General features: G+C 38.1%; 1 protein-coding gene across 1 annotated transcript in view; it reads right to left on the reverse strand.

Moving 5' to 3' along the window:
* The window catches only part of FIG4 (FIG4 phosphoinositide 5-phosphatase), a 134,499-nt gene that overhangs the window by 16,971 nt on the left and 89,618 nt on the right, over positions 1 to 27,910 (reverse strand). Inside the window, 5 exon segments of the mRNA XM_017889636.1 lie at positions 17,283 to 17,369; positions 20,538 to 20,620; positions 21,622 to 21,817; positions 23,505 to 23,588; positions 26,622 to 26,769. Of these exon segments, the coding sequence (XP_017745125.1) occupies positions 17,283 to 17,369; positions 20,538 to 20,620; positions 21,622 to 21,817; positions 23,505 to 23,588; positions 26,622 to 26,769 (598 nt within the window).

Consider the following 27,910-nt stretch of genomic DNA (forward strand, 5'->3'; position numbering starts at 1 on the left):
AAACTAGCCAGGCGAGGTGGCGGGTGCCTGTAGTCCCAGCTACCTGGGAGGCTGAGGCAGGAGAATGGCGTAAACCCAGGAGGCGGAGCTTGCAGTGAGCTGAGATCCGGCCACTGCACTCCAGCCTGGGCGACAGAGCGAGACTCCGTCTCAAAAAAATAAAAAATAAAAAAAAATAAAAAATAAATAAATAAACAAACATCATCAGTAATGGCACATACTGAAATTGTGTGCTCATGATAGGACGCAATAAAAAGAACTCACCATCACTTCTGTGATATTCCTGTCTGTATTTGTTATGTACCTTAAGCCAGTATTTATTGTGTCACAGTTTCTGGAGGTCAGGGATCTGAGAGTGGCTTAGTGTAATAGTTCTGGTTCCAGGTGTCCCATGAGGGTGTAGTCAATCTGTTGATTACAGCTACTGTCAACTCAAGGCTTAACGGAGGCTGGAGAATCCTTTTCCAAGTTGTCTCACTTGGTTGACAGGCTCCAATTTCTCACTAGTTGTTGGCTGGACACAACAGTTCCTTATGGGCCTATCCATATGGCTGCTTACAACATGGAAGCTTGTTTCCTAGAGCAAGTGATCCAAGAGATAACTTTCACAACCTAATCACTTCTGCTGTATGCTCATGGTCACAAAGACCAATCCCGGTACAAGGTGGGAGATTACATGAGGATATGAATAACAGGAGGTGTGGCCAACTTGAAGGTTAGCTACCACACTGTTATCCCCTGATTTATAAGCTGAAGATAATCATAAACCCAAATCAATGCCTATTCTATAAAATAACTGGCCTACATTCTTCAGTGTGGCAAGGTCATAAAAATCAAGGAAGAGTGGAGAACTATACCAGAATGAAAAAGGCTAAAGAGACGTGACAACTAAATGCAATATCAGATGCTGGACTGGATCCTTTTGCAATCAGGGACATTTTTGGGAGTACTGGCAAAAACTTGAATGGGTTTCGAGGATTAGAAAGTTGCAGTGTACTGAGATTAATTTCCTGATTTTCCTGATTGTATTGTGATTTTCTAGGAGAATATTCTTATGTATAAAAATACCCAAAAAAGTGGTAGGGAGAGAGAGGATATCAGGCCTGAAACTCACTCTCAAATGATTGGTAATGGGGAGGGAATGGTCTCTGTTTTGTAATGGTAACTTTTAGACAAGCTTGAGATTTTCAATTTAAAAATGTATATAAATTAAAAGGACCTATAAGAGAAATTTAAAATTGTCTAGGTTAAAATATTAAGTAGAATTATATGAAACTGCTATTTTGTAGCTAAAAGTGTAAATATTAGTGATCTCATATTAGGTACCATTTAACATGAGAAAATTACAACAAACTAATCAACACCAAAGATAATGAAATTCTAGATTTACATAAGAATACAAAATGATTCTGTGCTCTTTCGAGGATCTCTCTCCTGTAGTTACTCACCCTGTCCAGTGCCCAGCATCTGTCTCTGCCATCAGCATACAGAGAATCTGCTGTGTAACGCCTGTCTGAGGAATGATCCTTCCTCAAGTTCATATTCCCCTCCAGAAACTGTCTTATTCCCCTGTACCTTTTTATAGTAACATTTTTTGAAAGAATGGCTTCTACTCCTGATGTCCTCTTACTTCCCATTTTTTCCTGAATTCATTCCAAGTGGGCTTCCAAGGTTACCACCCATAGAAACTCTCTCACCAGGGTCATTAATAACCTTCCTGTTGCCTAAACTAATAACCATTTTTCTGTATTCAACACTGCTGCCCATTTTCCTTCTTGAAACACTTTTTTCTCTTAGCTCGCATGAAACCAACTCCTCTTGAGTTTTCTCCTGTTTCCCTCTTTGCTTATATCCTTGTCCACTACAATTCAGAAAGGATCCAAGGTCATCTTTTAGAGATGTAAATCAGAGATGCAGCTCTCTACTTAAAACCCTCTGGATGGTTTCAGAGTAACAGCTAAGCTCCTGTGAGAGGTTCCCTGAGATCTGGCCCCTACCTACGCCTCACTCCATCCCATAGCACATGCCTCTGTGCCTTTGACCCAAGCTTCCGCTTGCATATTAGTCCATTTTTACACTGCTATAAAGAACTGCCTGAGACTGAGTGATTTACAAAGGAAAGGGGTTTGCTTGACTCACAGTTCAGCATGGCTAGAGAGGCCTCAGGAAATTTACAATCATGGAAAAGGGGAACAAGGCACCTTCTTCACAAGGTGACAGGAAGGAGAAGTGACAAGCGAAGGGGAAGAGCTCCTTATAAAACCATCAGATATCAAGAGAACTCACTCACTATCATGAGAACAGCACGGGGAAAAACCATTCCCATGATTCAATTACCTCCACCTGGTCTCTCCCTTGACCCATGGGGATTATAATTCAAGATGAGATTTGAGCAGGAACACAAAGCCTAACCATATCAGCTTGCTTCTCAAACATGCCAGGTTTATTCCTGCCCTGGTCTTTTGTGTATGTTCTCTCTGCTTCAAACACTCTTCCCCAGTCATCTCATGTAGACTGCTCTTCTTCATTAAGTTCTCAGCTTAAACATTAACTCCTCAGAGAGAACTTTCCTCTAAGCCTAATTTAAAACAGCTCCTGACCTGTACCTGCTCCAATCACTCTCTCACATTCCCCTGCTTTGTGTTCTTCAGGGCATTTACCCTAATATGAAGCTGTCTTACTTATGTATTTATTAGGTCAATACCAGTCTGCGTACCCTAAAACAGAAGGGCCCTGGCGAACTTTGTCAGTCTTGTTCTTTACTGTGTCCCCAGTGACTAGAACAGTGCCGGACACAAAATGAATCACCTACTTTCTGTTTCAAGCTGTTAATGATTCCAACTATTAGATGACTTGTGGCTATTATAATAATTATAGATTCCTTAAAGGACCTCTATTCCAATCATCTTGTCCAACCTCAAACCAAATGAAGATGCTCTCCATCACATTGCTGGTAGAAGGTCATCTGCCTCTGCTTGAGTACTCGCAGTAATGGAGACCCAGGACTTTCAATCATGGGATGTCTACAGGCCACTGTCGATAGCTCTGGTTGTTAGAAAGATGTTCTCTTCAGCAACTCTAAATCTTCCTCCCTATATGTTCCACTTATTGTTCCCTGAAGCAACTCAAAAAGCCCTGCTTCACTTGACAGTGATTCAAATGTTACTTGAGGGAATGATCACATGATTCCTAATTCTCTTCTCTGAGATAAATACTCCCAGTTATCTCAACACTGCACGTGACATGAAAAATTATCCAACACTGCACATGAGAAAGGTCTGTGAAATTTTACCAGCTTGGTTTTTTAAAAAATAAAACCTTTCTAAGCATCTTATCTGGGAACTACAACACAAGAGTGTCCTTGGATATTCCGAGAATGTGGTCTCATTTCTCACAGCTGTCTTTCTGTTCTCTTAACAGCCTGGTTCTCTGCATCATACTCTTTCTGATACTGAGGGAACTGGGACAACTATAGACAGCCAGGTCTATATCTTTCCCGGGACAAAGCTTACCTTTTTCAGCATGTATTTTTCTACATTTTCATTTCTAAACCAGTTTTATATTTAGAAAGATGAGGGAAAACTTGGACTGCTCATGAATAAGCTTTGTGGCAAGGACTCTTTGCTGAGGGCACTAAACAACTTATTGCATGAGGATTCCATAAGTGAACACACAGTTTAGATCTTACTTCCCACTGGGCTTTGAATGTGTGTGCAGCACAGGAGGAAGAACGTCTGCCATGGCTAAACAGGCAGCATTTTAGTGATGATTTGTACCCTTCACGTGACATAGACAACTGAGTGTGCATGCAATAAATATTATTGAATGAAGCAGTGAGCAAGGGAATAAATGAACCAATTAACCAGATGATCCCAGAACTAATGCTGTAGCCCAAGCACCAGCAAGGCAGCCACGATCTGAACAGGCAAGGCATGCCTCACAGCTCAGCAGTGGAAGGCATGGGATCAGATCCCAGGGTGCCTGATTCTCTGGCCTAGAATTCTTTCCACGGATTCTTGCTACCTCTCTTTTTGGGCACCTGTGCAAATGAATTTCCAGTTAACTGGATAAGTACAAAGGATTTTGTTTTTAATAACTAAGTCACTGATCAACTTCCCTACATCCATGTATCCTGAATGAGTATTCTAAGCCAATCACCATCAGCTCATAGCCTGGCAGTAATGTACTTAGGGGTTAGCATGTGACCCAATCCTGGACCTTTGGACATGAGAAATTTGCTGAGTACGTTCTGGGACTCCTTGCTCCTAAGGAGGAGACACAGAGTCAGTGTTTCCCTTCTTCCCTGGGCACTACTGTGTCTTACTTTTAATATATTATCTTACAGTTTAAACCAGTTGAGTTAGAGGTTCTGTTAGTTGGAACTAAAAGCATCCTAAGAAGTTCAGACCAGTTTTTGATAGAACCCTTTAAAAAGAGAACATCTGCTTCCTGCATTCCTTAAAAAATAATATCATAGGAAATAACATTTCTTCAACCAGTCACAGATATCATTCTGCTGGCAAATACCAAGCAAGGCTATAACATAATAATATCCCTGGTTGTCTTAGTAATGCATATTGACATAAATAATCAAATACTCTATGCAAACAAGTTCTCAAACTTTGCAGTTTCAGAATCCCTTCACACTCTTAAAAGCATTACTGAAGACTCCAATTAGCTTTGGTTAATATGGATGATATCTAGTGATATTTACCATATAAGACATTAAGACAGAAGTTTTAAAAATCTTTATTAAAATAACAAACCCAATACATGATAGCATAAACAACTTCTTAATGAAAACAAGTACATTTTAAAACAAAAAAATTAGTGGCAAAAGAAGCAACGTTTCACAGCTTGCGAATCTTTTCTATATCTGGCTTAATAGAAGACAACTGGATTCTCAAATCTGCTTCTGCAGAATCTGTCATGATATACATTGTTCTGGTTGGAGTATATGAAGAAAATAGGGCCTCGTAGAGATACGTGGTTGGAAAAGGAAACAGTGTAAGCCTTCAAATACTTTTATTTGATACTACAAGAAAATTTGACAAGTTTCTTAAAGGTTAGTTTCAATGTAGAACTGAAACTATATCAATGAACTTCTCATACTCTCTTATCCATTGATGCATGCTACTTGGAATGAATGCTTTTACCCATGCAAGAGTTTTAACAGCATGTATTGGTCACTTGGAAAATACTGGTTCACCCAGATATGATGATCTTCTAAATGGTAACATATCTCATTATACATCAAAAAATCACATTTGTTAAGATTGCTACTGATCTCATAAAAAAATCTTTATTGTTCATGGTGGTAGATATACATTTTCAAAAATTCTGATTTTCACTTAAAAGATCTAACTTCATCATTAGTAACAAATACTGTAAACTGTTTTTCTTGAAGTGACAGGTTTACTTTGTTCATTTTTGAGAAAGTGTCTGTCAAATATCCAAGCCCAAAGAAACATAGTCTGTCTGTCAGTCATTATTTCAACTGGTGTTCAGTGAAAAAAGCAATGAGTTACCTCACTAAAAAAAAGCAATGAGTTAGCTCACAACTTAGACAATCACCACCCAAGTCCTCTTCCTCAAGACAACCATAGTACTTTGAAATACAAGTTTTATGATAAGCAAGAAATGCTTTATGTATATTTTCCATTTTGTCACAAAGAATACTAAAAAGACATGCATTCAATTGTTGATAATTTTTACTGCTTTGTCAAGACTTAATAAAACTGGCATTTCTTTCTTTCTTCTCTCTTTCTCTCTCTTTTTTTTTTTTTTTTTTTTTTTTTTTTTTTTTTTTTTTTTTTGTTGTTGTTGTTGTTGTTGCTGTGAGTGTGTAAGAGTGAAGAAAATAATGATCACCAATAGATTTTGGTGCCACTGCCTTGCTATCACAGACCCAACGAAAGGGTCTTGGAACCAGGGCCTGCAGACCACATTTTGAGGGTTTTGCAGATCACATTTTGAGGACCGTTGCTTTATGTTTTCTATCTTTTCCCTCTTCTTCCTTTGGTGACAAGCTGCTAGCCATTTGCTCACATGGATATTTGCTACTCTCTCCATGCTTCCTGTGGGTGCTCCTCCACTTTTAGCTGAACCCAGTAGGTGCCCAGGTTAGGTAAATTCCAGATGTCTGGCTCAGCAGATTGTGTTATTGGACTTCCTGTCTGAGTCCCAAAGAAATGAATTTGAATGCCAGCTTTACTACTTAAAAGTAACTCTGATCTGCTCTGTTCAGAACAGAGGGCTCAGAAATAACACCACACATCTACAACCAGCTGATCTTTGACAAACCTGACAAAACAAGCGATGGGGAAAGGATTCTGTATTTAATAAATGGTGTTGGGAAAACTGGCAAGCCATATGCAGAAAACTGAAACTGGACCCCTTCCTTACACCTTATACAAAAATTAACTCCAGACAGATTAAAGACTTAAACGTAAGATTTACAACCATAAAAATCCTAGAAGAAAACCTAGGCAATACCATTCAGGACACAGGCATTGGCAAACACTTCAGGACTAAAACACCAAAAGCAACAGCAACAAAAGCCAAAATAGACAAATGGGATCTAATTTAACTAAAGAGCTTCTGCACAGCAAAATAAATGATCATCAGAGTGAACAGGCAACCTACAGAATGGGAGAAAATTTTTGCAATCTATCCATCTAACAAAGGTCTAATATCCAGAACCTACAAGGAACTTAAACAAATTTACAATAAAAAAACAAACAAAAAAAGTGGGAGAAGGATATGAATAGACACTTCTCAGAACAAGATATTTATGCGGCCAACAAATATATATATATAAAAGCTCATCATCACTGGACATTAGAGAAATGCAAATCAAAACCACAATGAGATACCATCTCATGCCAGTTAGAATGGTGATCATTTAAAAGTCAGAAAACAACAGATGCTGGAGAGGATGTGGAGAAATAAGAACGCTTTTACATTGTTGGTGGGAGTGTAAATTAGTTTGACCATTGTGGAAGACAGTGTGGCGATTCCTCAAGAATCTAGAACGAGAAATACCATTTGACCCAGCAATCCCATTATTGGGTATATATCCAAAGGATTATAAATCATTCTACTATAAAGACACATGCACATGTATGTTTATTGTGACACTATTCACAATAGCAAAGACTTGGAACCAACCCAAATGCCCATCAATGATAGACTGGATAAAGAAAATGTGGCACATATACACCATGGAATACCAGAAAGCCATAAAAAAGGATGAGTTCATGTCCTTTGTAGGGACATGGGTGATGCTGGAAACCATCATTCTCAGCAAACACAGGAACAGAAAACCAAACATTGCATATTCTCACTCATAAGTGGGAGTTGAACAATGAGAACGCATGGACACAGGGAGGGCCTGTCGGGCGGCTGGGGGCTAAGGGAGGGATAGCGTTAAGAGAAATACTTAATGTAGATGACAGGGTGATGGGTGCAGCAAACCAGCATGGCACATGTATACTTATGTAACAAACCTACATATTCTGCACATGTATCCCAGAACTTAAAGTATAATTAAAAAAAAAAAAAAATGAACTACTGACCCTCTCCAGGACTCTTCTTATAAAATCAGAGGATGGAATCGGATGATCTCTAATCATCTTCCAGTTCTCAAATTTCATAGTCCTAATACACTAAACACGCACATGCAAACACACACACACTCGCGTGTGCACACCTGTGCGCACATTATGGGACATCCTGAAAATGCCACATTGCACCTCTCCACACAAGTCTGATTATCCCTTTGTATCTCTAGAAGTCATTATAGAGGGGTTTTGGGAATAAATAAGTATGTGAATAATTCAGATTACACCAGTTGAGTTTCTTATTATGGGACTGCAGGGAAACATATCCAAGGTTCCAGGTAAAAAAACAAAAATTAAAGGTTAAACAATAAATCTAATAAACAATAAACTAAATTTAATCACCTATATGACTTATAAACAAACTAGTAACTGATTCTGTTATAGCATGACAAAGTCTAAGAGTTAAAACTGTTCAAAACAAGTAAAAGCAAAATCTTTTAGGCCAATAGGAATAACAATGAACAGATAAGAGTGTGCAAAACAAAGTTACTGGCCTAAGAAGCTTCAATATAATTTTATGTAGAGTTGTCAAAAGCCATCTAAAATTATATTTTTTGTTCTCTGTCTATCTGTTAAACATTTACTGATGCTTCTGAGATTATCAGAACAATTTTCCTAGCTCTATTCTATTATCAAAAATAAATGTATTTGAGCACACTAACTCTATTTAATTTACTTTTGTATTTTCAAATCATATGATAAATGAGATACCAATTTAGCTATTTATGTTTTGAAATAAACTAAAAGAATTTTATTTTAAAAAACTAATACATTTCTCTGACGTATAATGCTTAAAAAGCATGAATTGATTTTATGTCGACATTAATACATTTTTAACATAAAGAGTAAAATAAAATTGTTAAGAAAGTCAAGAGAGTCTCAATTACTTTTCCGTTCTGAATAAGGACAGGATACATATTATTCAGACATTTCAGGATTTAATTACGATTCTGGTGACATCACACATACAGAATAGAAACTGTGACCCTTTAGTAACGGATGTAAAACCATCTTATAAAGAGTGTTTTTGCAAGTTAACAGAAAGTGGGTTTGAGAGGCAAGGTTTTTAAGAATACACAAATTTCTACTCTTTCCAAGTAAGATCAAACCATAATAGTTTTCTAAAATCATAGGATTCTAAAAGTAAGTTAAATATAAAAACAAAGCAAGTCCTCTTTTAGAGCTTCATGTATTTGGAAATAATAGGCAAATGCAAATCAGGAAATCATGGTTCTCCTCTAGTTTTGTTGATCAAGGGACTTCAAGAGCTAATTACCTATGGGAGGAAATTCTCTCATCAAGAGCTTCAGATATTTGGTAGCAGTAGGGAATCTAAAATCAGAAAACCATAGTCCATTTTAGCCTGTCCTTCTAATACAATGTGTAACTTAACTAATAAGGACGGCAGTAGTTTGCCAGTTGGGAAAATCAAGAGATGTCTGCCCAGAACTCTGAGCTGCTACACCTAAAACTGAAAATAAACCATAGTAAAGTAAAAACTTACAAATACTTATCATTTGCCTTGCCATTTGCTCCAATTTGTTAACCCTTGCATCTCTCCCTCACAATTACTGCACAAAATTCCTACAAGACTTAAAATTGTTGAATGCCAAATATTCCTCATTCATAATTTAATGTTATTAGTATCATGGTAGGGACTGGGGATACAAAGACAGATAGGCCTTGCCCTCAGGAACTCAAAGTCTCTTTAGATTAGTTTTAGATTAACAATACCACATAGTGGGTTCCATTTAACAAGGACTTTCTGTTCCCATAAAATTGGGAGCGATAACAGAAAGATGTTCATAAAACATGAGCAGATCTTTAATCATGAAAATAGAATGCAACTGATTTCCAAAGTATGATTTCTCAAATTTCTTCATAAGACCCTAAGGAAAATAAGTAATAATACCAAAATACTTAACATGGAAAATTACTTATATAATATTAAAAGATCCATTGGCAAATTTTAAACACAATTTGGACTTAATGGAGTTTGTACTTTTTAAGGTTCTGAGTAACATGCAAAGGGCAGTGTGACTATAGTTAAACATAAAATTGAAATGTGTTTTCTTGTATTTCAGCCAAAAGTTTATCTTAACTGAAAAGACTTCTAGTATATGCTTAGAGAAGACAAGGGCTATAAATACATCGTACCTGGACACTCATCTTCGTTGTACAAAAGGAATGGTTGTCAGGAAGCCACGGTGACACAGCACAAGGCTCAATAATCACTCCATCTGCCCCAAATCCTCCCACTCACCTTCCATACACAAAACTGATGATAATTTGGTAAACTAACAAAATAATGAAAGGTTAAACCACTAAAAAATGTGGTTCTGGTACACAGAGCAAGGAAAACCAATGAGTAATACCCCTCATATGACCACATCAGATATCTAAATCTGCTCCCCCAGATTAACCTGCTTGCTCATGTAAAAGGTAAGAGTGTCTTATGAGACAAGAATACATTTAAAAACCATAAAGTCTTCATCTCTGTCAGTAAAGAATGTTTTCCCTTTAATCTGACATGAATCCTTAGAAAATGTTTAAACACAAATGTTAAATAATCTATTTAACTTGGGCTCCTTTAGTTTAGAGAACGTTAAAGAAATTTAACTTACTTGCTTTTTAAATCAAGAGCCGAAAAAAACCTAAATTATTGAATCTCTCTAATCTAAAACCTCTTGAGGCTCAAACATATCTTAGGTTTCCCATTATTGTCTGAAACTCACCACCTTAGCTCCCAAACTTGCCCTTGTTGTATATTTGCTATCCTGGCAACTTGCCACTATAGCTAGTCAATCAAGCTATAAAACCCCTGGTCTCTCAAATACTCCTGAAACCCAATCCACTAACAAGTTTTTGAGAAGACTTACAGATTCCACCTTTGTAAAAGAATACCCCATCTCTATTTCAACTGCCAACAGCAGACTTCAATCACTTTCTTGTCCTGATGTTTCCAACAGATAGGTTTATCGCCCTTCCTCTAATCCACTCTCCACACTACTTCCAGAGTGACCTTTCTAAAATGCAAATGTAAGCCTATCGCTCCCCTGTTTAGAACACAGCTTTTAGGATAAGGGCAATACTCTCTCCCTTAGTATCTCTTGCTGATCTTGTTTCTACCTGTCCCTTGGATTAAACACACTGAACTATGCATGGGTCTCCAAAAGTGGTGCAACAGGACCACCTCCCCATGCAAAGGGAGTACTTAAGCTCTGACATGAGCCCATGAAAGCTGTCGTACATGGCATGCTTTGTACTCACCAAAATAAAATGGGCAATACGTTAAATTGTTAAAAAAAAAAAAAAAAAAAAAAAAAAACCCAAAAAACACACAAAAAACAAAACAAAAACAAAAATAAAAAATAAAAAAAACCCAGTCGTTTTAGATACCTTAAGTTAGAAACATGAGCACCCATAACTAAATTTCATTTGTCATTCCATATGTGCTAAAAACATTCAGGATAGCCCTCCCCCCAAATTTTACAAATTCACTTTGTTCCAATATATTTTTCTTGTTTAACAATAGCAGATGCTATTGTAGATAGTATTCAAATGAAGAGGCATTCACTTTTCTCAGTTGGTCCTTTATTTGTCTGATGGCTTTTTCATTTTGACTTTCAGCTGGGGACTTCTTACTATTTTCTTCCCTCACATGCTTATCCCAGCTCCCAGTTCAATGGAAATAATGGAAGCCTATTTTCCAAGGCCTGCATTTATTTTATCCACTATGGATGTACGACAGAAACCACTCACTCCTCTTCTCTCTGTAATTATCCCCAACAGGAGTCATTCACATGTCTTTCACTCATTCAACAAACAGTAAGTGCCTAGATGCCAGGAACAGAGCTAAGTTTTCTAATTCTTGTGGTTCCAGAAAAGATGCATTCATATAAATCCAAACTGTGAAGTCACCTACAGTAAGAAATACATGTTGCATGGCAAACTGGTACACACATGCTAAACTTTTGCACAGAAACATAAGTTTCATGAAACAAGACTTACTCATAATATGTGCCTTGTGGTCATACTTTATATTGTATTCAGTTCAGTGCTATTTCATTTCACTGCACAGGCCTACTAAATTAATTTCATGACTAATTTTCAGAATTGTCCGAAAAACACTGACCTAGAATATGTATGACAGGAACTTGTGTTTGGGAGTAATTGCTGTACGTTTTTTAGAGCTATAAATACCCTGGAGGGGATACAGAAAGGATAGTGAGGGAGAAAGAAGAAAAGCAAAAGGAAGGCAAAAATACACGGGGAGTGGAGAAAGGTAATTAGAAATAGAAAAGATATCTGGAAAAAGTCAAAGATGCACAAGGGAAAAGAGTAAAGAAAGCAAGTGTCAGGATGAAAGAGGAAGAAAGCCTATCTTGGTAATTTCTGGAGTGAGAGGAGAGGTCATATTCCAGTTTCCTTGGGCTGAGGAGCTCTTATCACTTATTATCTCCACCGGTGGAGGGAATTAGCTGATTAATCATTGATCACTGCCTCTGAGCTGCTCTAATCCTTAAACGTTTAAAGACTGTATTCCAGGTGTTTGGAAAAGATAACAAGAATTATCCATTAAGGGGGAAATACTTATTCGGCTTGCTGCACAGAGACCACAGCAGTATCTACAAAGTTCCAGATGAAATCAATGGAGGTTGGAGGTCCGGGGTGTGACTTGTATGTGAAGAACGTGTTATTGAAAATTAACATCATGAAAAATAAATGAAGTTGAGTTAATCATGGCCGTTGTGTCATGCTCATCTCATCAGTGTGAAGAAGGGTTCTAATTCTGTGTAACAGCATGCTCTGATTTATAAAACACTTGCCCTGGTAGAAGCCTACACCAAGGGACATAAACCCAGTCTTGAATAAGTACCACTTTTTATGAGAGATTCTTAGGGGATAAATGCAACCATATGGTCCTAAAACTGTAAGCGTACTTGTTATTATTATTATTATTATTTGAGATGGAGTCTCACTCTGCAGCCCAGGCTGGAGTGCAGTGGCATGATCTCGGCTCACTGGAACCTCCACCTCCTGGGTTCAAGCAATTCTCCAGCCTCAGCTTCCCGAGTAGCTGGGATTATAGGCGCCTGCCACCATGCCTGGCTAATTTTTGTATTTTTAGTAGAGATGGGGTTTCACCATACTGGTCAGGCTGGTCTCGAACTTCTAACCTCAGATGATCTACCCGCCTCAGCCTCCCAAACTGCTGGGATTACAGGTATGAACCACCATGCCTGGTCAAGCACACTTGTTTACCCTGCATTACATGTCAGTTTATCCTGAGCTGGAAGAATCCTAAAATACACAGTATTTATACAAACTCTGTGTTATATTTTGAACTATTTCTTAGAGGTGATTTTTAAATGAGACATATTCCTGGAATAGGTGAACCATAGAAAAGCAAGCACTAATGATATGTGTTCATGCCTTTTTAACCTACCACTGATTGGCATTTGTTGCTTAGTTAAAATCTCTCAAGAACTGGTAGGAGTGTAAAATGAGAACATGTTGGTCTTCCATGAATATAGTGAATCACCGCCTGGCCCCACAGCACCTGTCCGCCAGGCACAGCAAGTCCTGCCACTCCAGTTCTTCTCACCTGGCATGGTCACAGGTGCAGTAGAGGCAGACTAAAGGGGAAAAAATGTTAATAACTTGGTGTGTTTGTTTTTTTTTTTTCTCTCTCAGAAGGCAGCAGGGGAACAAAGAAACAGGAGGGGCAAAGGGTTTACAAGGAAGAAACACAATAGAGAAAGAACTAAAAAGTGTTCAAGGATGCCCCCTTGAAAACCAGTGGGACATGGAGGGGGCATTCTAGGGATGCTCATGGGGCCTCAGCCAGGCCCTGATGGTCATGGGTGTGAGTGGGGGTGAGAGTCAGTGCATTTCAGTAAATATTTACTGAGCACTCAATTTAAGTTACTGTTCTAGAGACACAAAGATGAGTTGCCCTCTAAAAATATACAACCTTGTAGGATTATAACAACCCTAAATATCAGCAACACTGTTCCAGTGATGGCTAAACAACCTCCATGTGATGTTACCAAATGAGTCAAGCAAAGTATGCTTGCCCAGGAAACTTAAGTGTGTCTACATTAGGGACAGTATGTTAGGTACTGCGGAAAGAATAAAGGTATGTTCTCCTTAAGTATCTTTTAAAACTCAAGATCAACAGAGCAGAAATATTAGAATTTCTGAATATTTCTGAATATAGAGGTGTCTACAAATCCAGGTCATGTCAGATGCCCAAAATGAGGTCTGTTAATGCTAATAATCCAGCATTGCTACCCAGTGATTGGAAAGCAGCTATCAGGCACTGATAGCTTAGTGATGGAGATCATGGGCTCTGGAGCCGTCCTGTGCAGGTTTAAATCCTGGTTCCTCTACTTGCTAGCTGTATGATCTTGGGCAAGTTACATAACTTCTCTGTGCCTCAGTTTCCCCATTTGTAAAATGGAGATGATAATAAGATCTACTTTATAGGGTTATTGTGAGAACTTAGAACAGGCTATGGTACACAGAACAGTGCCCATCACACAGTGTGTTCAGTCAATGTTGGCTGATGCCATTTCTCCCTGATCACCACCCCTATACTCAGGGAGGGGTTATGACTCACAGGGAGGGGTCACACTCACACAAACTACAGCTTAGGGTGTTTGGGCTGACAGTACAGACATTGACCAGTTTGGGGTTTAACATCCACTTCTAAGCAATGTCCTGCAAGACCGTGGTTGAAAGCGTCCAGCTGTCCATCTGTGTTTCTGCATGCTCATTTCAAGAGCCCCTGTTCCACCGGCTTCTTGCCAATTATTTACTGTCAATATTTTTTACATTTGGTGTTATAAATACTTCATATTTAGAAAAGAAAAAAACGGTTTCTTCACAATTTCAAGAAAAACTGGTAAGATGAACTATCCAGAGATGGGTAGATGCGTATGTGCATGAACTTAAACTTATTACGACTCTTAAATATACTAGAAAACAAAACATAGCAAGAGGAGAATTTCAAGAATCCCATATAAATGTAATTTCTCTTGGTTGTGGCATAGCTTTAGAAATCTAAAAATGAATAGTCAACATTTTAAGAACCTGGCTAGAAAGCTCATCCCTGTGCACATGTGCGTGCACACACACACACACACATCCCGCAAAACACCAAAAACATTCTTGGGCAGTTGCCATGACAACATAATGCTGAGCTACCAAGCTCTTTGTTATCTTGCTGAAAATGCTGTATAAAAACACCCTTATGACAGATTCTTTACTAATTAAGTGGAAAAGGTTAAAGAATTCTAGATTCATGTGGTTTTCATCTATACTAGGACTCAAAGGCAAATACTAAATATTTTAAGAAAAAGAATGTGAAAGTAGTAACCGTAAGATGAATTACAGATCAAATCAGAAATAATGTTGAAGAAAACAGTGGGGAATGTTTTGCTTTTATTTTGTATGCTATGTTCATTTCATCGTCTCCTCATAAGTTGTATCATATTATTTTAATGAAATAATCACTTTGTATAATACAATTTGGTTAATAGAATCTCTTACTAGCACATTTAAAAAGTTTCCTTCCTTGGCCATATCTATGTCAATTCATTTGAGAGCCCACAGTTCCATATGCTAAATAGTTAATAACAAAACAAAGTGGTCTCTAAATTAATAGGGGCTTATATACCAAACAAAAAAAAAAAGAGGAAAAAAAGAAAAAATAGTGTTGGGGAGAGAAAGAAGGATAAACAGTGTTTTTGAAGGCTGTGATAAAACACAGTCTGGAGTTCTTTCCACTTCTCTGATTAGCCATCTCTGTTTCCCTTGTAGGTTTTTCTATGTCTCTGTCTCAGACATTAGACCCGGATCCCTACCAAGATCAGCCGTAGAATGTTCCCACTGTAGTCTTGCTTCCTAGGCAGTCTCATCCTTAACTGGTGACTTTCCTTATTACTCATGAGCATTTACATCCCCAGCCCAGGTTCTCTTCTGAGTTCCAGATTGGTTGATCCAATTACCTCCTAAACGTCTCCACTTTGATGCTACATTAAAGGCAAACCAGTCCTCTTGCAGTGCTCCTGACCTCAGTGAATGGCAGCTTTGAATGGTCCTAACACAGACATACTCAATACCTATGTGTTGAATGAGTAGGTGAATGAATGAATAAATCAATCAAAACTGTTACACAAACGAAAAAATCTAAGGGTCATCCTTAATAACACCCTCTTGCTCCCCATTCTCTGAGTCAGGATTCTAAGTTCTGTCCATTTCACCACTTAGATTATTTTCCAGATCCATCCCATTCTCAAAATCCCCACAGCCACTACTCTCTAAAAGTCTTTTACTGGATTACTGTAACAGTAATTACTATGAGCCATTACTAATAGTAATTACTGTGAGCCATCAATTAAGAACCCGCAGATGCGAGATACAGAGAAGTTAGGCAATCAACACCTATTCAAGTAAACAATTAATTGATCAAACTGATCAAACTGATTTAAGAAAAAGGAAGAGAACATTTATTAAATGTCAAGTGTATGCCAGACACTGCTCTAGATGCCTCACATATACTACCTCACTGAATTTCCACAGTGAATTTTTTTTTGGAGATGGAGTCTTGCTCTGTCACCCAAGCTGGAGTGCAGTGGCGTAATCTCGGCTCACTGCAACCTCTGCCTCCCGAGTTCAAGCAATTCTCCTGTCTCTGCCTCCCAAGTAGCTGGAATTACAGGCACGCACCACCATGCCTGGATAATTTTTGTATTTTAAGTGGCGACAGGGTTTCATGATGTTGGCCAGGCTGGTCTCGAACACCTGACCTAAGGTGATCCACCCGCCTCAACTTCCCAAATTGCTGGGATTACAGGCGTGAGCTACCATGCCCCGCCCACCATGACCCATTTTATGGAAGCAACTCAACTGAGCATATGGCATCAGAGGGGCCTCTCCTGGTCACAACGCTTTCCTTTGTTAGGTCCCAACAAGCAGTCAGTAACGATGACTTTGAAGAGGATGATGACAGTGATCACAACTATTTGAGAACATATTCTAGACACTACTCTAAGCACTTTGTGTGCATTATTTCATTTGAGTCTCATCACCGTCTTACAAAGTAGGTGCTATTATTCCCTTTTGCAGATGAGGAAACTGAACCACATAGCAGTTATTTGCTCAAGGTAAAAAACTGGGAAGTAGTATGATTTGAACACAGTTCTGTTTCTTTAAGATAAAACTGTTTTGTTTATTTAACAAAACAACTGTTTAACTTACAGCAAGTTATTAGAACTGATGGGGATATATAGCTAGAAGAGACAAATCCATCCATATCATCAAAGGTCTTGTATTAAACTTGAGCATGTCTCCAGGATCAGACCTGTTTCACCATCCCACTTCTACCCAGTGGAGGGCAGAGTTCATGGTGGGAAACCTCCACCAATGCCAAACCCACCTCCAAAGATGCATTTCAGGACCATTAGGGCTGCCAACCTCTTCCCTATCCCTCAGAGACCCAGTTTTCCTCGAGTAAGGTACCACAAGGAGATACTTTGGTGCTTATGCTAATTTGGTGACAAGAGTGAATCTTTTTCTTAAAAAGTCTTTAAAGAAAGCCCTATGAGTGGTGTGAATACAAAGATTTCTTTAAAGATCTAATCTAGTACTTACAGTTTTATAACTCCATCTGAGCACCTGGAACAGGGCTGCTGGCTATTCTTGTCTTGTTTATGTTGACTCTGCCCCAGCTGAACAAATCTACAAATTACAATGGATAAGAGTAAGCTAAAGAAGGGAGTACTTGCAATTAATTCAGTAGATCACACAAAATGGTGTCAGCTTTCAAATGACAGTAGTATGCTTATTTCAGAAAAGCACCTAAGAGTACTCTATGTAACATAAGACTTTGCCCTACTTTAAAGTGGGCTTGTTAAAAGTAGGAAGAGGGATTCTACTTAAAATGTAAGTCATAACCATGGATAAAATAATGAAATCAAATGTGGATGCCATTGAACTTCTATTAATTTAAACATGGTGCAGAACTTGAACAGAAATGTTCCTGAAGCCAGGAAGATGATCTCGCAGAGCCTCACACATCTAAGGGTGACACGTATCTAATGCGTGACATGCAGGAAGCATGGGGAAGCACACAGGATGGTGCTGGCAGTGAGACAAGTGACATGGAATTCCTTTCCATTTTTTTAACTATTTAAAATATTTTCTTTGAAGACTACGAAAAGTTTACCATTTGTTTCTCATTAGCTTTTAAAAGGTCAAGAAAGTGTTACAGAAACTACCAATTATTGTATCATTACAGTGCTACTGAAAAACTTTCAAACAGCTTACTTTTATCCGACTTTTATCTTCAGCAAGTAAAAAAACGTTGATCCATTTTTTGGGAAGAATGCCACATAGTACTGATTACTTGCACAGAACTTCAAACTTCCCAAATCAGGTGTACAATCACTGCCAGAGTTTTCTAAAAACTGGTAAGTGTATGAAGCTTTGAGGAAGTAAGTAGAGAGCTTTCAGGTCTGGTCAAATAGCAAACCAAAGACACCAGAAAAGGTGAGGGAAAAGGAAGACATAGACAGCGGGGCTCAGCAATTACAATAAAACTACAAAACCGAGAAATCCTTAGGAGTCCAAAGGTGGGCAAGGCCTAATGTAGGAAAAACAGGCAGAAGAATGGGAAGCTGGAAGACAGGCTGCAGAAACCACTTCTAGCTGTGTGGTTTCCCTTCTCCACAGTGTTCTGTGGTAGGCCAGGTGGGAGCTGTTACATGCAAGCCAGGCTAGGTCGCTGTCTACTACGTGCACAAACATAGCCAGCCAACTAACTGCAGAATGGGGTGGCAGGGGCACCTGCCAATTCAGTGCAGAACTACCTGGACTCTAGCCCTGCCCTGAAACTCTCCCCTTGGAATCAGAGGAGGCACTAAGAAAGCTCCAGAGCCTAGCTGAGTCAAAAGTGGGTGCCAATCAGTCCCTGAAAATCCCTTGGTCACCCTCTGGCACAGTTACCCCACAGATACTGATGGAGGGAGGATTCCTCTGCCTACTGCAATGCCCATGGCAGATGGAGAGGGGAGATGTTCCAGGGCAGGCAAGGCAGGGAGGGAGAAGCCCAGTAAGGGGAGTGTGCCCACAGGAAGGGGTACTCACAGGGAAAGAATTGGTCAGTCCCCTGTTTCTCCCCTTTCCCCAAGGTCTGCATCATAAGCAGAGGCAGCTGATTATGATCAAGAGAACAAAAAGGAGGGAACAGCCTAAAATCCCATGGTACCCAGAAACACAGGCTATGACTCCCGGATAAGGCACTAAATGGCTCTGCTTGCTGCGCTGTTAGCCTATAAAAGGGGATAATATCTTTTTAATCTACTACAGAATTGTCTGAAGAACAAACAAAAGAGTGTAAACTGTTATATAATGAAAGGAGGTTATTATCTTCAGAATATCAAACACAGAATTTTATTCTAGGACATGGGTTCCTCCCTCCCCTGAAGTAACCCCTTCAATCCTTGGCATATACACTCATGCCCTCTGCAATAAACAAAGTCGTATTACTCAGTCACTAACTTCAGATAGATAATTCATTCTTCAGACAACGTTTGTAAAGGCCCACTTCAACGACCGCAGAGTCTGGCTACAGAGTTCTGACAGCCATGATGAATAAGTACTGTGTGTTTGTGTGTCAGAGTGAGGAGGGAGTGGCTGTGCTCTGATGACTAAATTGGCTTCTAGTCAATGACGCATATTCAAAAGAGTGCAAGTTACAGGAGCTGCTTTGGCAGTCAGAAAATGCTGTGCATTTTATATTTTATATATTATAGAGTAGTTTTTATTAATTGAAACGAAAAGCTGACAATATCTAATTCAATGGATTCTGTAAATGAAATGCCCTCATTTAAAAATAACTGAAGGTCAGTGCTCATTTTATATTATACAATTTACATTTTAAACACACATTTACAAATTTGTATAAGTGGAACTGTATTCATATGCAATAACCAAGTCTTCTAAATCCATGTATTAAGCTGAGGAGGTGTTTGCAATGTTCTCATCAGGCTCATGGGGATTTCTGAGTGAAGGATTCTTTTGAGAATCTGCTATCCTCTCAAAAGGACACACATACACACGAAAATATGCACACGATTTCAGAGAATGCCTTATGGGTATCCCCTCCTTTCAACTAGATTTTCCTAATAAAGGCCTATAACATTGTGAATTAGCACCTTATTATTACTGTTTTCTTTTTCCTCCTCAGTCACCACTCCCACCAGCATCTAGGACCTAAAGTGATGCAAGTTCCTCATTTGTTAACAGCTCCGATTTATTTTGCGAGAAGGGACTTTGATCTTGAGGATTTAGAAATGCAGGAATGTACTGGTACTTTGGTTTGTAGTTTACATATAAGCAGTGCAGATACCTGCACGCATCATAAATTTTTATCATTGAGGGGCACAGTCTCAGGCATTTAGCACTTTAACCCCATATATAAATCAAAGTTTCACAATTTGACCGCCTCAATGCTGAAACTGCATTTTAAGTGGAATTCATTTTCTTCTGTATTGTTGACTATTTTCATTTCTTAGAAGTTATACTAGGCTGGGCGCAATGGCTCATGCCTGTAATCTCAGCACTTTGGGAGGCTGAGGCGGGCGGACTGCCTGAGCTCAGGAGTTTGAGGCTAGCTTGTGCAATACAGTGAAACCCTGTCTCTACTAAAATACAAAACATTAGCTGGGCATAGCGGCATGCATCTGTAATCCCAGCTACTCGGGAGCAGAGATCATACCACTGCACTCCAGCCCGGGTGACAGAGCGAGACTCTGTCTCCTAATTAAAAAAAAAGTTATAGTAGTTAGAAATTACTGTAATTATAAATATGCATTTTTCTTTAATCTCTACATGAAAATGTCTCACCTTGAATAAATGGAGAAATCTTCTTCTGAGAGGCCGTCCGAGAGGTTAATTCCATATAGCTCCTTCATGGGTTGGACCACATTCTGGGGTTTAAAAAAAAAAAAAGAAGAACCAGGAAGAATTTTAGACATCTAGCATATCAACAATTTCCAAAAGAAAATGAAACTGTGAATTTTTCCACAAAAGCAATCACAATGTTTCTTTAACCTGTTCATTAAACTTCTTAGTTAATGGTTTTAAAAAATTTGATTTCCATTTCTGCTAAAAATAGTTCTAGGATTTAAAAAAGCTGTTAAATAATTACTAGCTGTTTTTGTATAATGCAGGAGTTGGCAACCTAATCCTGTAAAAGGCCAGATAGCAAATATTTTAAACTTTTTTGCGTTATGCTGTCTCTGTTGCAAATACTCAGTTCTGCTGTTATAGTGCAAAAGTAGTCACATACAATAAGTAAACAAACAGGCATGGCTGGATTCCAGTGTAATTTTATTTACCAAAAAAGGCATCAGGCTGGATTTGGCCAATACATCATAGTTTGCCAACTCCTGGAATATGGATTCAGCTCTTGTATTAACACGTTTTTATCTGCCTTATCTATTTCTAAATTAGTTTTGGATATTTCTAGAAATCAAATTTCTCCAAAGCTAGAGTTGGTCCTTTGTTGCTTATTTCTATTTGTTTCCCCCAATCTATCAGTAATATTGAATTGAACAGGATGAATTTCCCATTGGGGCCATTCAAAGATTGTGAAGGTATGTCTAAATCCTGTGATCCAGCAATGTGCCCAGTAAGAGAATAAATGGACCTCAAGTGTATGGGCTGATCAAAGAGGGCCAGTATTCACTTGAAAATTCTGAAAGGATAAGAAATTCACCATTACACATGCAAGCAAAAATACCAATTTTATTTTGAAATGAAATAAAATCATGCCTATGCTAAATGTATTCATCTTATGCAGTGCCTCAAACACAACAGTGAGATAATGTGACATTTTCTTGCTCTCAGCCGTTTAACTGAAAGCGGAGTTGTAAAGATCATTTTCCAGGGCCTCAGGCTGGATCCCACAAGCTTCCCTCCCCCGCACCTCGGTCACTTTGGCACTGTCTCCTGCATCGGTCATCTTCACGGGAGTGGAGCGCTGAGACACAGAGCCCTCCTCTTCCCGATCAGTCCCAGAGTCATCCTCAGAGCTGCTGGACACAGCCTCCTCGCTGGGGGGTGGCGGGGCGCTGGCTGCCGTTTTCCGCTGTAATACAGCTTCTTCTCTATTGCTTTTGTTTCTTTTGAAAGAATAATATGGATGTGAAGCATCTTTAAACTAACCCTCAACACCTACTGTCTATCACTCTGTCCCAAAGACTTAGGCCTAGTGAAGCATAAGAAAATGACTGCGACACTAGTTTCTGGATTCAGGTTGTGCAACAGGGAAAAGGTTCATATTTCTCCATGTCCATGTACTGACCTTATATGAATATAAGCCCTGTTATAAAATCAAAAGATAAATGAAAATTACTTGTAGAGTGTGAAAAAAATCTTCTCACCACTTGGTTACCTTGCCTTCCTTTGGTAACTGATATCATTATTCTCAAAACTTATGGTACAATTATAGAAGACTGTGTGTTTGGGATATTATTAAAATTAGCTATAACTCATAAAAGCTCCAAGAAAAAGTGGGTAGCCAAATCCATGTATATTTCCCTCCCTCCTATAATTTTTTATCAATCATAGTGTATCCAAATAATGAACAACTGATGGACATAAATAACATTTTAAATTTTATTGTGTTATTAGTAAACAAGTGTATTTGCTGAACATTCCCTTTAATAGTAGGGAATAGAAGGGGGAAAACCCTACACTTATAAAAGTATTTGCTTTCATTTTAGTGCCAAATTTGAAGAGTAGTAAGAATTCTGTTTTTTAAATTCAGAAGACAATTTATAGTAATACTTTTGCTTTATGAAAATGTTTAATATTTCACTCTTTAAAAAATTCTCTATAAGGAGCTAAAAATGCCATAATATTTTGAAATGTTCTAGGAAAGGAAAATGCAGTTTTATGTGACCATGGGTTAGATACTGCAGAAAACAAGCAGACTCTGACCTTTTGCAAGTAAAAATTCAAGTTGGTAACGTTTCTGTGCTACACACTAACACAGCTGGTCGTTTACTCATTTGTCCCGGGAATTCCCTGAATTCCAAACTCCTGAAGACCTTCCTTCTTTCAAATTCCTCATAGTATCTGATCAGGACTTAACATGAGCTATTTAAAGGCTACATATAAAAGTCACAGAAATAGTGTCTCTGGAAAATATCAATATATGTCCCAATGGATAAATCACACATAGCTAGAATACAATTAAGATCCCATACAATTAGGATTCTGCATCTGCAGCCTGAATGGGGTATGTGGCCAGTGTCTAGAAGAAATCTGTCACTGAGACTAGGCAGGTCAGTGAAGGGGAAAGAGGCTCTCATGCCAGGAAACAACACATTTCACTCCAGTCTCTTAAGCATGAAGATGCAAGCACAGTATGTCTTCTTTACTGGACTGAATAAAATAATCGTCTCCCCCAAAATAATGTTATAGTAATACACAGAAAAATCTATTAAGTTCTGTATCAGGGTATATTTGCTTTTATGTTACTGTGGATGCCAACAAAATAAATACAATAAATATAAAGTTTTACTTAACTATTTCATGTTGGGAAACAGAGAATGCTGAGTTATTTATAAGACATATTATCTGTCACCTGCCTTTATGCCATCTGTTATATTCCCAATTTAAACAATAAAATGCACTGATCACTGAAACTCCCATAAATTCCTTCAGTATTGAGCACCTTAGCGATCCCAGTGCTATTAATAAACTATATATGACCTGAAGTTATTAGTTTTTGGTGGAAATCATACTGCAAGTACTTTTCTTTTACACAAATCTTTAAAGTTTCATTCTATACACAAATCTTACCCCAATACTGATTTTCCAGTTTCATCTGGTTTACGCACAGTAAATGGACTTGGATCAATTCCAACAGTCTTAGGCATAAAGTCACTAAAGAAAGGTGAAAACACAATTACATATGAATTACTGTCCATCCAGATGATATTGGCTTCCATCTCAGTTCACATTCTTATAATATGCCTTCTTAATTCTAGGAGTTACATATTATATATTCTGAGCCAACCGCTCAGGGACATAAAACCATGAACTAACTGCACTAGGTAATTTCAATGTTATCAGTCTTAATTGTGAATTCTCTATGATCACAAGGCCCCGTAGTTTTGAATTTAAATATCATCTACCATAACAGTGTTGACATCTGAACTTCTGCTAAGATGTATACTATCTGGTCAATCTGGTTATGTATCATGATTAGTTCTCAGGTAAAATTTAAATTCCTAAAGGCCAATGACAAAACACTAAGCTGTTCAGATAACATTTTTAAGCTATACCACCTAAGGAGGTAGACATAATGATCAAAAACACAGTGGTATGAATTGAAATATCAACATCTACCTCATTAGGCTGAAGTTAATTCATTAAAACACTGCCAGAACACTTTAAATAGAAACTCTTTTAATTTACCACTTACTGAGGTAAGCTAAAGCTTCCACATTATGCAAGGGCCACCTCACCATTACTGCCGAAGCCAGACCAGATTCCACAGTAGATGCCAAAAAGGCAACAGTTCCAGGATTTATGCTAGATGAGACTCCTGGCTTCTGGCAAGGACACTGCTCCAAGTGTGTGGCTGAATATCACATTATTTGAAGGAAAAGAAAGCAATCTTGAACCTGGCCTAAAATAGCTATTGTAACATTTTGAACACGTTTCAAAGATGTAACTGGCTTAATTTCTTTTTGAACATACACAATTGATCCTTTTCATTTGCAGATTCCATGTTTGTGAGATTGCTTACTCACTAACATGTATTTGTAACCCCCAAATCAGTCCTCATGGTACTTTCACAGTCACTGCAGACATGTGCATGTACAGAATGGTGAAAACTTTGAATCCCCCAATGCTTATGTTCTCAGCTGAGGCTGAACAAGGGGTACTCTGCTTCTTTATTTCTGCTCTCGTATCATAAATAAATGTCTTTTTCACAGTCTATTTAATACCATGTTTTTCACATGTTTGGTGCCTTTTTTGGTGATCTTGCTATTTAAGATGGTCCCCACATATAGTGCTGAAGCTGTTTAGTGGTTCTAAGCACAAGAAAGCTTTGATGCACCTGACAGAGAAAACATGTGTGTTGTTGAATAAGCTTCATTCAGGCATGAGCTATAGTGCTGTTGGCCGTGCTATGTTAATAATCAACAATATACAGATGCTCCCCAATTTTGAATGGGGGTTACATCCTGACAAACCCATAGTAACTTGAATATGTATTTAGTACACCTAACCTACTGTATGTAATAGCTTTGTGTAGCCTACCTTAAAAGTGCTCAGAACATTTACATTAGCTTATGGTTGTGCAAAGTCATCTAACACAAAGCCTGTTTTATAGTAAAGTTATTATAAAGAATTTTGAATCAAAATTCAAAATTTGAAGTACAGTTTCTACCTAATGCATGTGACTTTTGCACCATCATAAAGCTGAAAAATTGTAAGTTGAATCATTGTAAGGCAGGGACTGATTGCATATTAACTACGTTTCTATCTTTAAACAAAAACACACACAAAACTAGGTTATGCATTGATTGGCTGACAAATATGATGTGACCAGAGGCTCTTAGGAACCTAATCCTGTATTTCCCTTAGAAGCAATGGTTCAGTATTTACTAATTCAGTGTTTGCAGTGACTTTATAGAAAGTAGCTACCACAAACACAATTAACTACAGTAAGTCCTCACTTAATGTCATTGATAGGTTCATGGAAACTGTGACTTCAAGTGAAACAATGTACAGCAGGTCCTTAAATAATGTCGTTTTTTTTCAACATCATTTCATTTAAAGTCAGTTTCCAAGAAGTTATCAAAGATGTGAAGTGAGGGTTTATATGTATATAAACACATATACATAATGTCACTTATCTTTTGCTGAGTTGAAAACTCCTAGAAATGACAAAGGTCTTATGGTCAAAACCGCTAAACCCTAACACGTTTAATCGAAAAATCAAGCAAGTAAGAATTTCAAACTGTTCCTCACTACCTGAAACTGAAGCAAAATGTAGAGTGATTTCTAGGAAACAAAACCACAGAATACGTTTCCACATGCACCACATAAAGTATAAGCATATAAATACCACATCTGAAGAAAACGTAAAATATAAAAAATTAAATTTTAGTATAAAATATAATAAGTAATTTTCTTTGCTCAATTTTCTTATTCTGGTCCCAGCATTTTTCCTAAAGGGTTACATCAAATTCTAAAAGAGATACAGAAAATGAAATGTGTCTGAAGGTGAGAGACTAGTATGGAGAGAGAATGGAAACCATCCCATATAAGTTACGGAAGAAAAAATGAAGGATATTTACCCTGAAAAAAAAATGAATATGGCTTCCTCAAATATCTTGAGGCAAAAGAGGAACTAGATTTGTCCTGTGACTAATAAAAACAGTAATAACAATAGCTACTATTTATTAATCACCTGCCTGTACCAGGCACTACAAAGGTGAATGTGTGTGCAGGACAAAGGGAGACAGAGGAAGACAGATTAAGAAAATAATGCTCAGGTAAGTTGGATAATTTTCCCAAGGTCTCACAGGAAGTGGCTGCACCAAGATTCACATCCTAGCCTTTCTAGTACCAAAGATGATGCTTTTCCCACTAATTTACGTCAACTCTCAATTTCTGTGTTCAATGAAAAAACTGAGTTTATTCCAAATGGCAAACTAGGACCAATAGGAGGCAGATTTCAAACTATCAAAGGGGAGAAATCAACTCCAACTGTCCATAGAAAAATAGAAGGGGATGCCTCTTGAAGTACTGGGCTCCCCATCACAGGAGGTATTCAAACAAAGGCTGACTACCCACCTGACAGAAGGCCTACAGAATGGATTTCTGGTAAAGACACACATATATATACAAACTAGGAAAATTACAGTTCTCAAATACTTATGGTATCAGAGCACAACATACCGTGCTGAGCTTGTCATAGCCAAGCAAAAGGTATCATCAAAGCTGCTCAACTCATATGGCCGAAAGAACTCATTGTGGATATCAATCTCTTCTTCATATTTGTGGAATTTCTTCACTATCAACTTCTTTAGGTTCACAGCACAGATAACTAAGAGAGATAGTGCATGTTACTCTAAAAGTCTGAGATTACATCAAGTAAACATTTCCATAATATCAACTGTGTTCACAGACAGCACTGTGGTTAAGTTCTGTGGGGGACACAGCCTTGACCAAGGGTAAGCTCCTGCCTCCAACACTTACACAGTTAGAAAGAAGATGAGATAGACACAGAAAATACAATGCAAAGCTGAGTTCAACAAGCTCTAAGGAGCCAGGAGGGCCTCAGGAAGTCCAGTTGGAGCAGGGAGTTATTTAGAGGAGGCTCTTTAAACTCCTTTTTGCTCTTAAATAAATGCCCTTTATGTTTTAGCTAAAAATTGTACAGCTTTTCCCTAAGTTTCCCTTTATATTTCAAATTCTGTTAATAGCCAGTGTTAGATAGTTAAAACCCTTTCCATTCTCCCAGAACAACTAAACCTTCTTAGCAATATGAGTAATGATTTTGCCCAGAATTTCAAGTTACAAATACCTTCCAAAATGAATTTATAACTTAATAAAAACCAAAAATACTTTGTAATCTTACTTTATGGCCTTCCCCACCCAAAGTTGGGATGCTGAACCATGACTAGATGGAGTTCTCAACTGGAGCGTTCCAGATTCGCAGGAGATCTTGCTAGGAACCCTTTACCAAATGGAAAATGAGCTTGCTCAAGGTCAGGGGAGTTAGTAACAGGGCCAGAATTAAGCTTTATTTAAAATTGGGCAATTATTTAAATTTGGCAACAACATTCTAATGTATTATACACTTGAGGGTATTCCTTTAACATAGAAAGTTTCCTGCCCCTCTGACAAATTAATGAAATTTAATTTAAATGTGACTAAAATGTACTTTTATACACGCATCTGTACCTTTTTTCACTGCTTAGCACAGGAAAAAAGTTTTAAGTTCTCTTTGCGAATGGGTCCTCACTTCCTCCGCATTCCCCCAAAATATGCAGAAATATAAGCTGTACTAGTTTAAAGTTATGAGCTGATATATTTTATTGACTAAATATGAGAGACATACATAATAGTAAGACACAATACAAGGTATTGGCCTACATAGATAAAAAGAAGTATAATATAATTCCTGCCCTTTAAGAAGCTAAGAGGTGTTATAATATCCTATCTATTAAAGCAGCAACATAATA

Source organism: Rhinopithecus bieti, unplaced genomic scaffold (assembly GCF_001698545.2).
Source record: "Rhinopithecus bieti isolate Rb0 unplaced genomic scaffold, ASM169854v2 scaffold_18548, whole genome shotgun sequence".
NCBI lineage: Eukaryota > Metazoa > Chordata > Mammalia > Primates > Cercopithecidae > Rhinopithecus > Rhinopithecus bieti.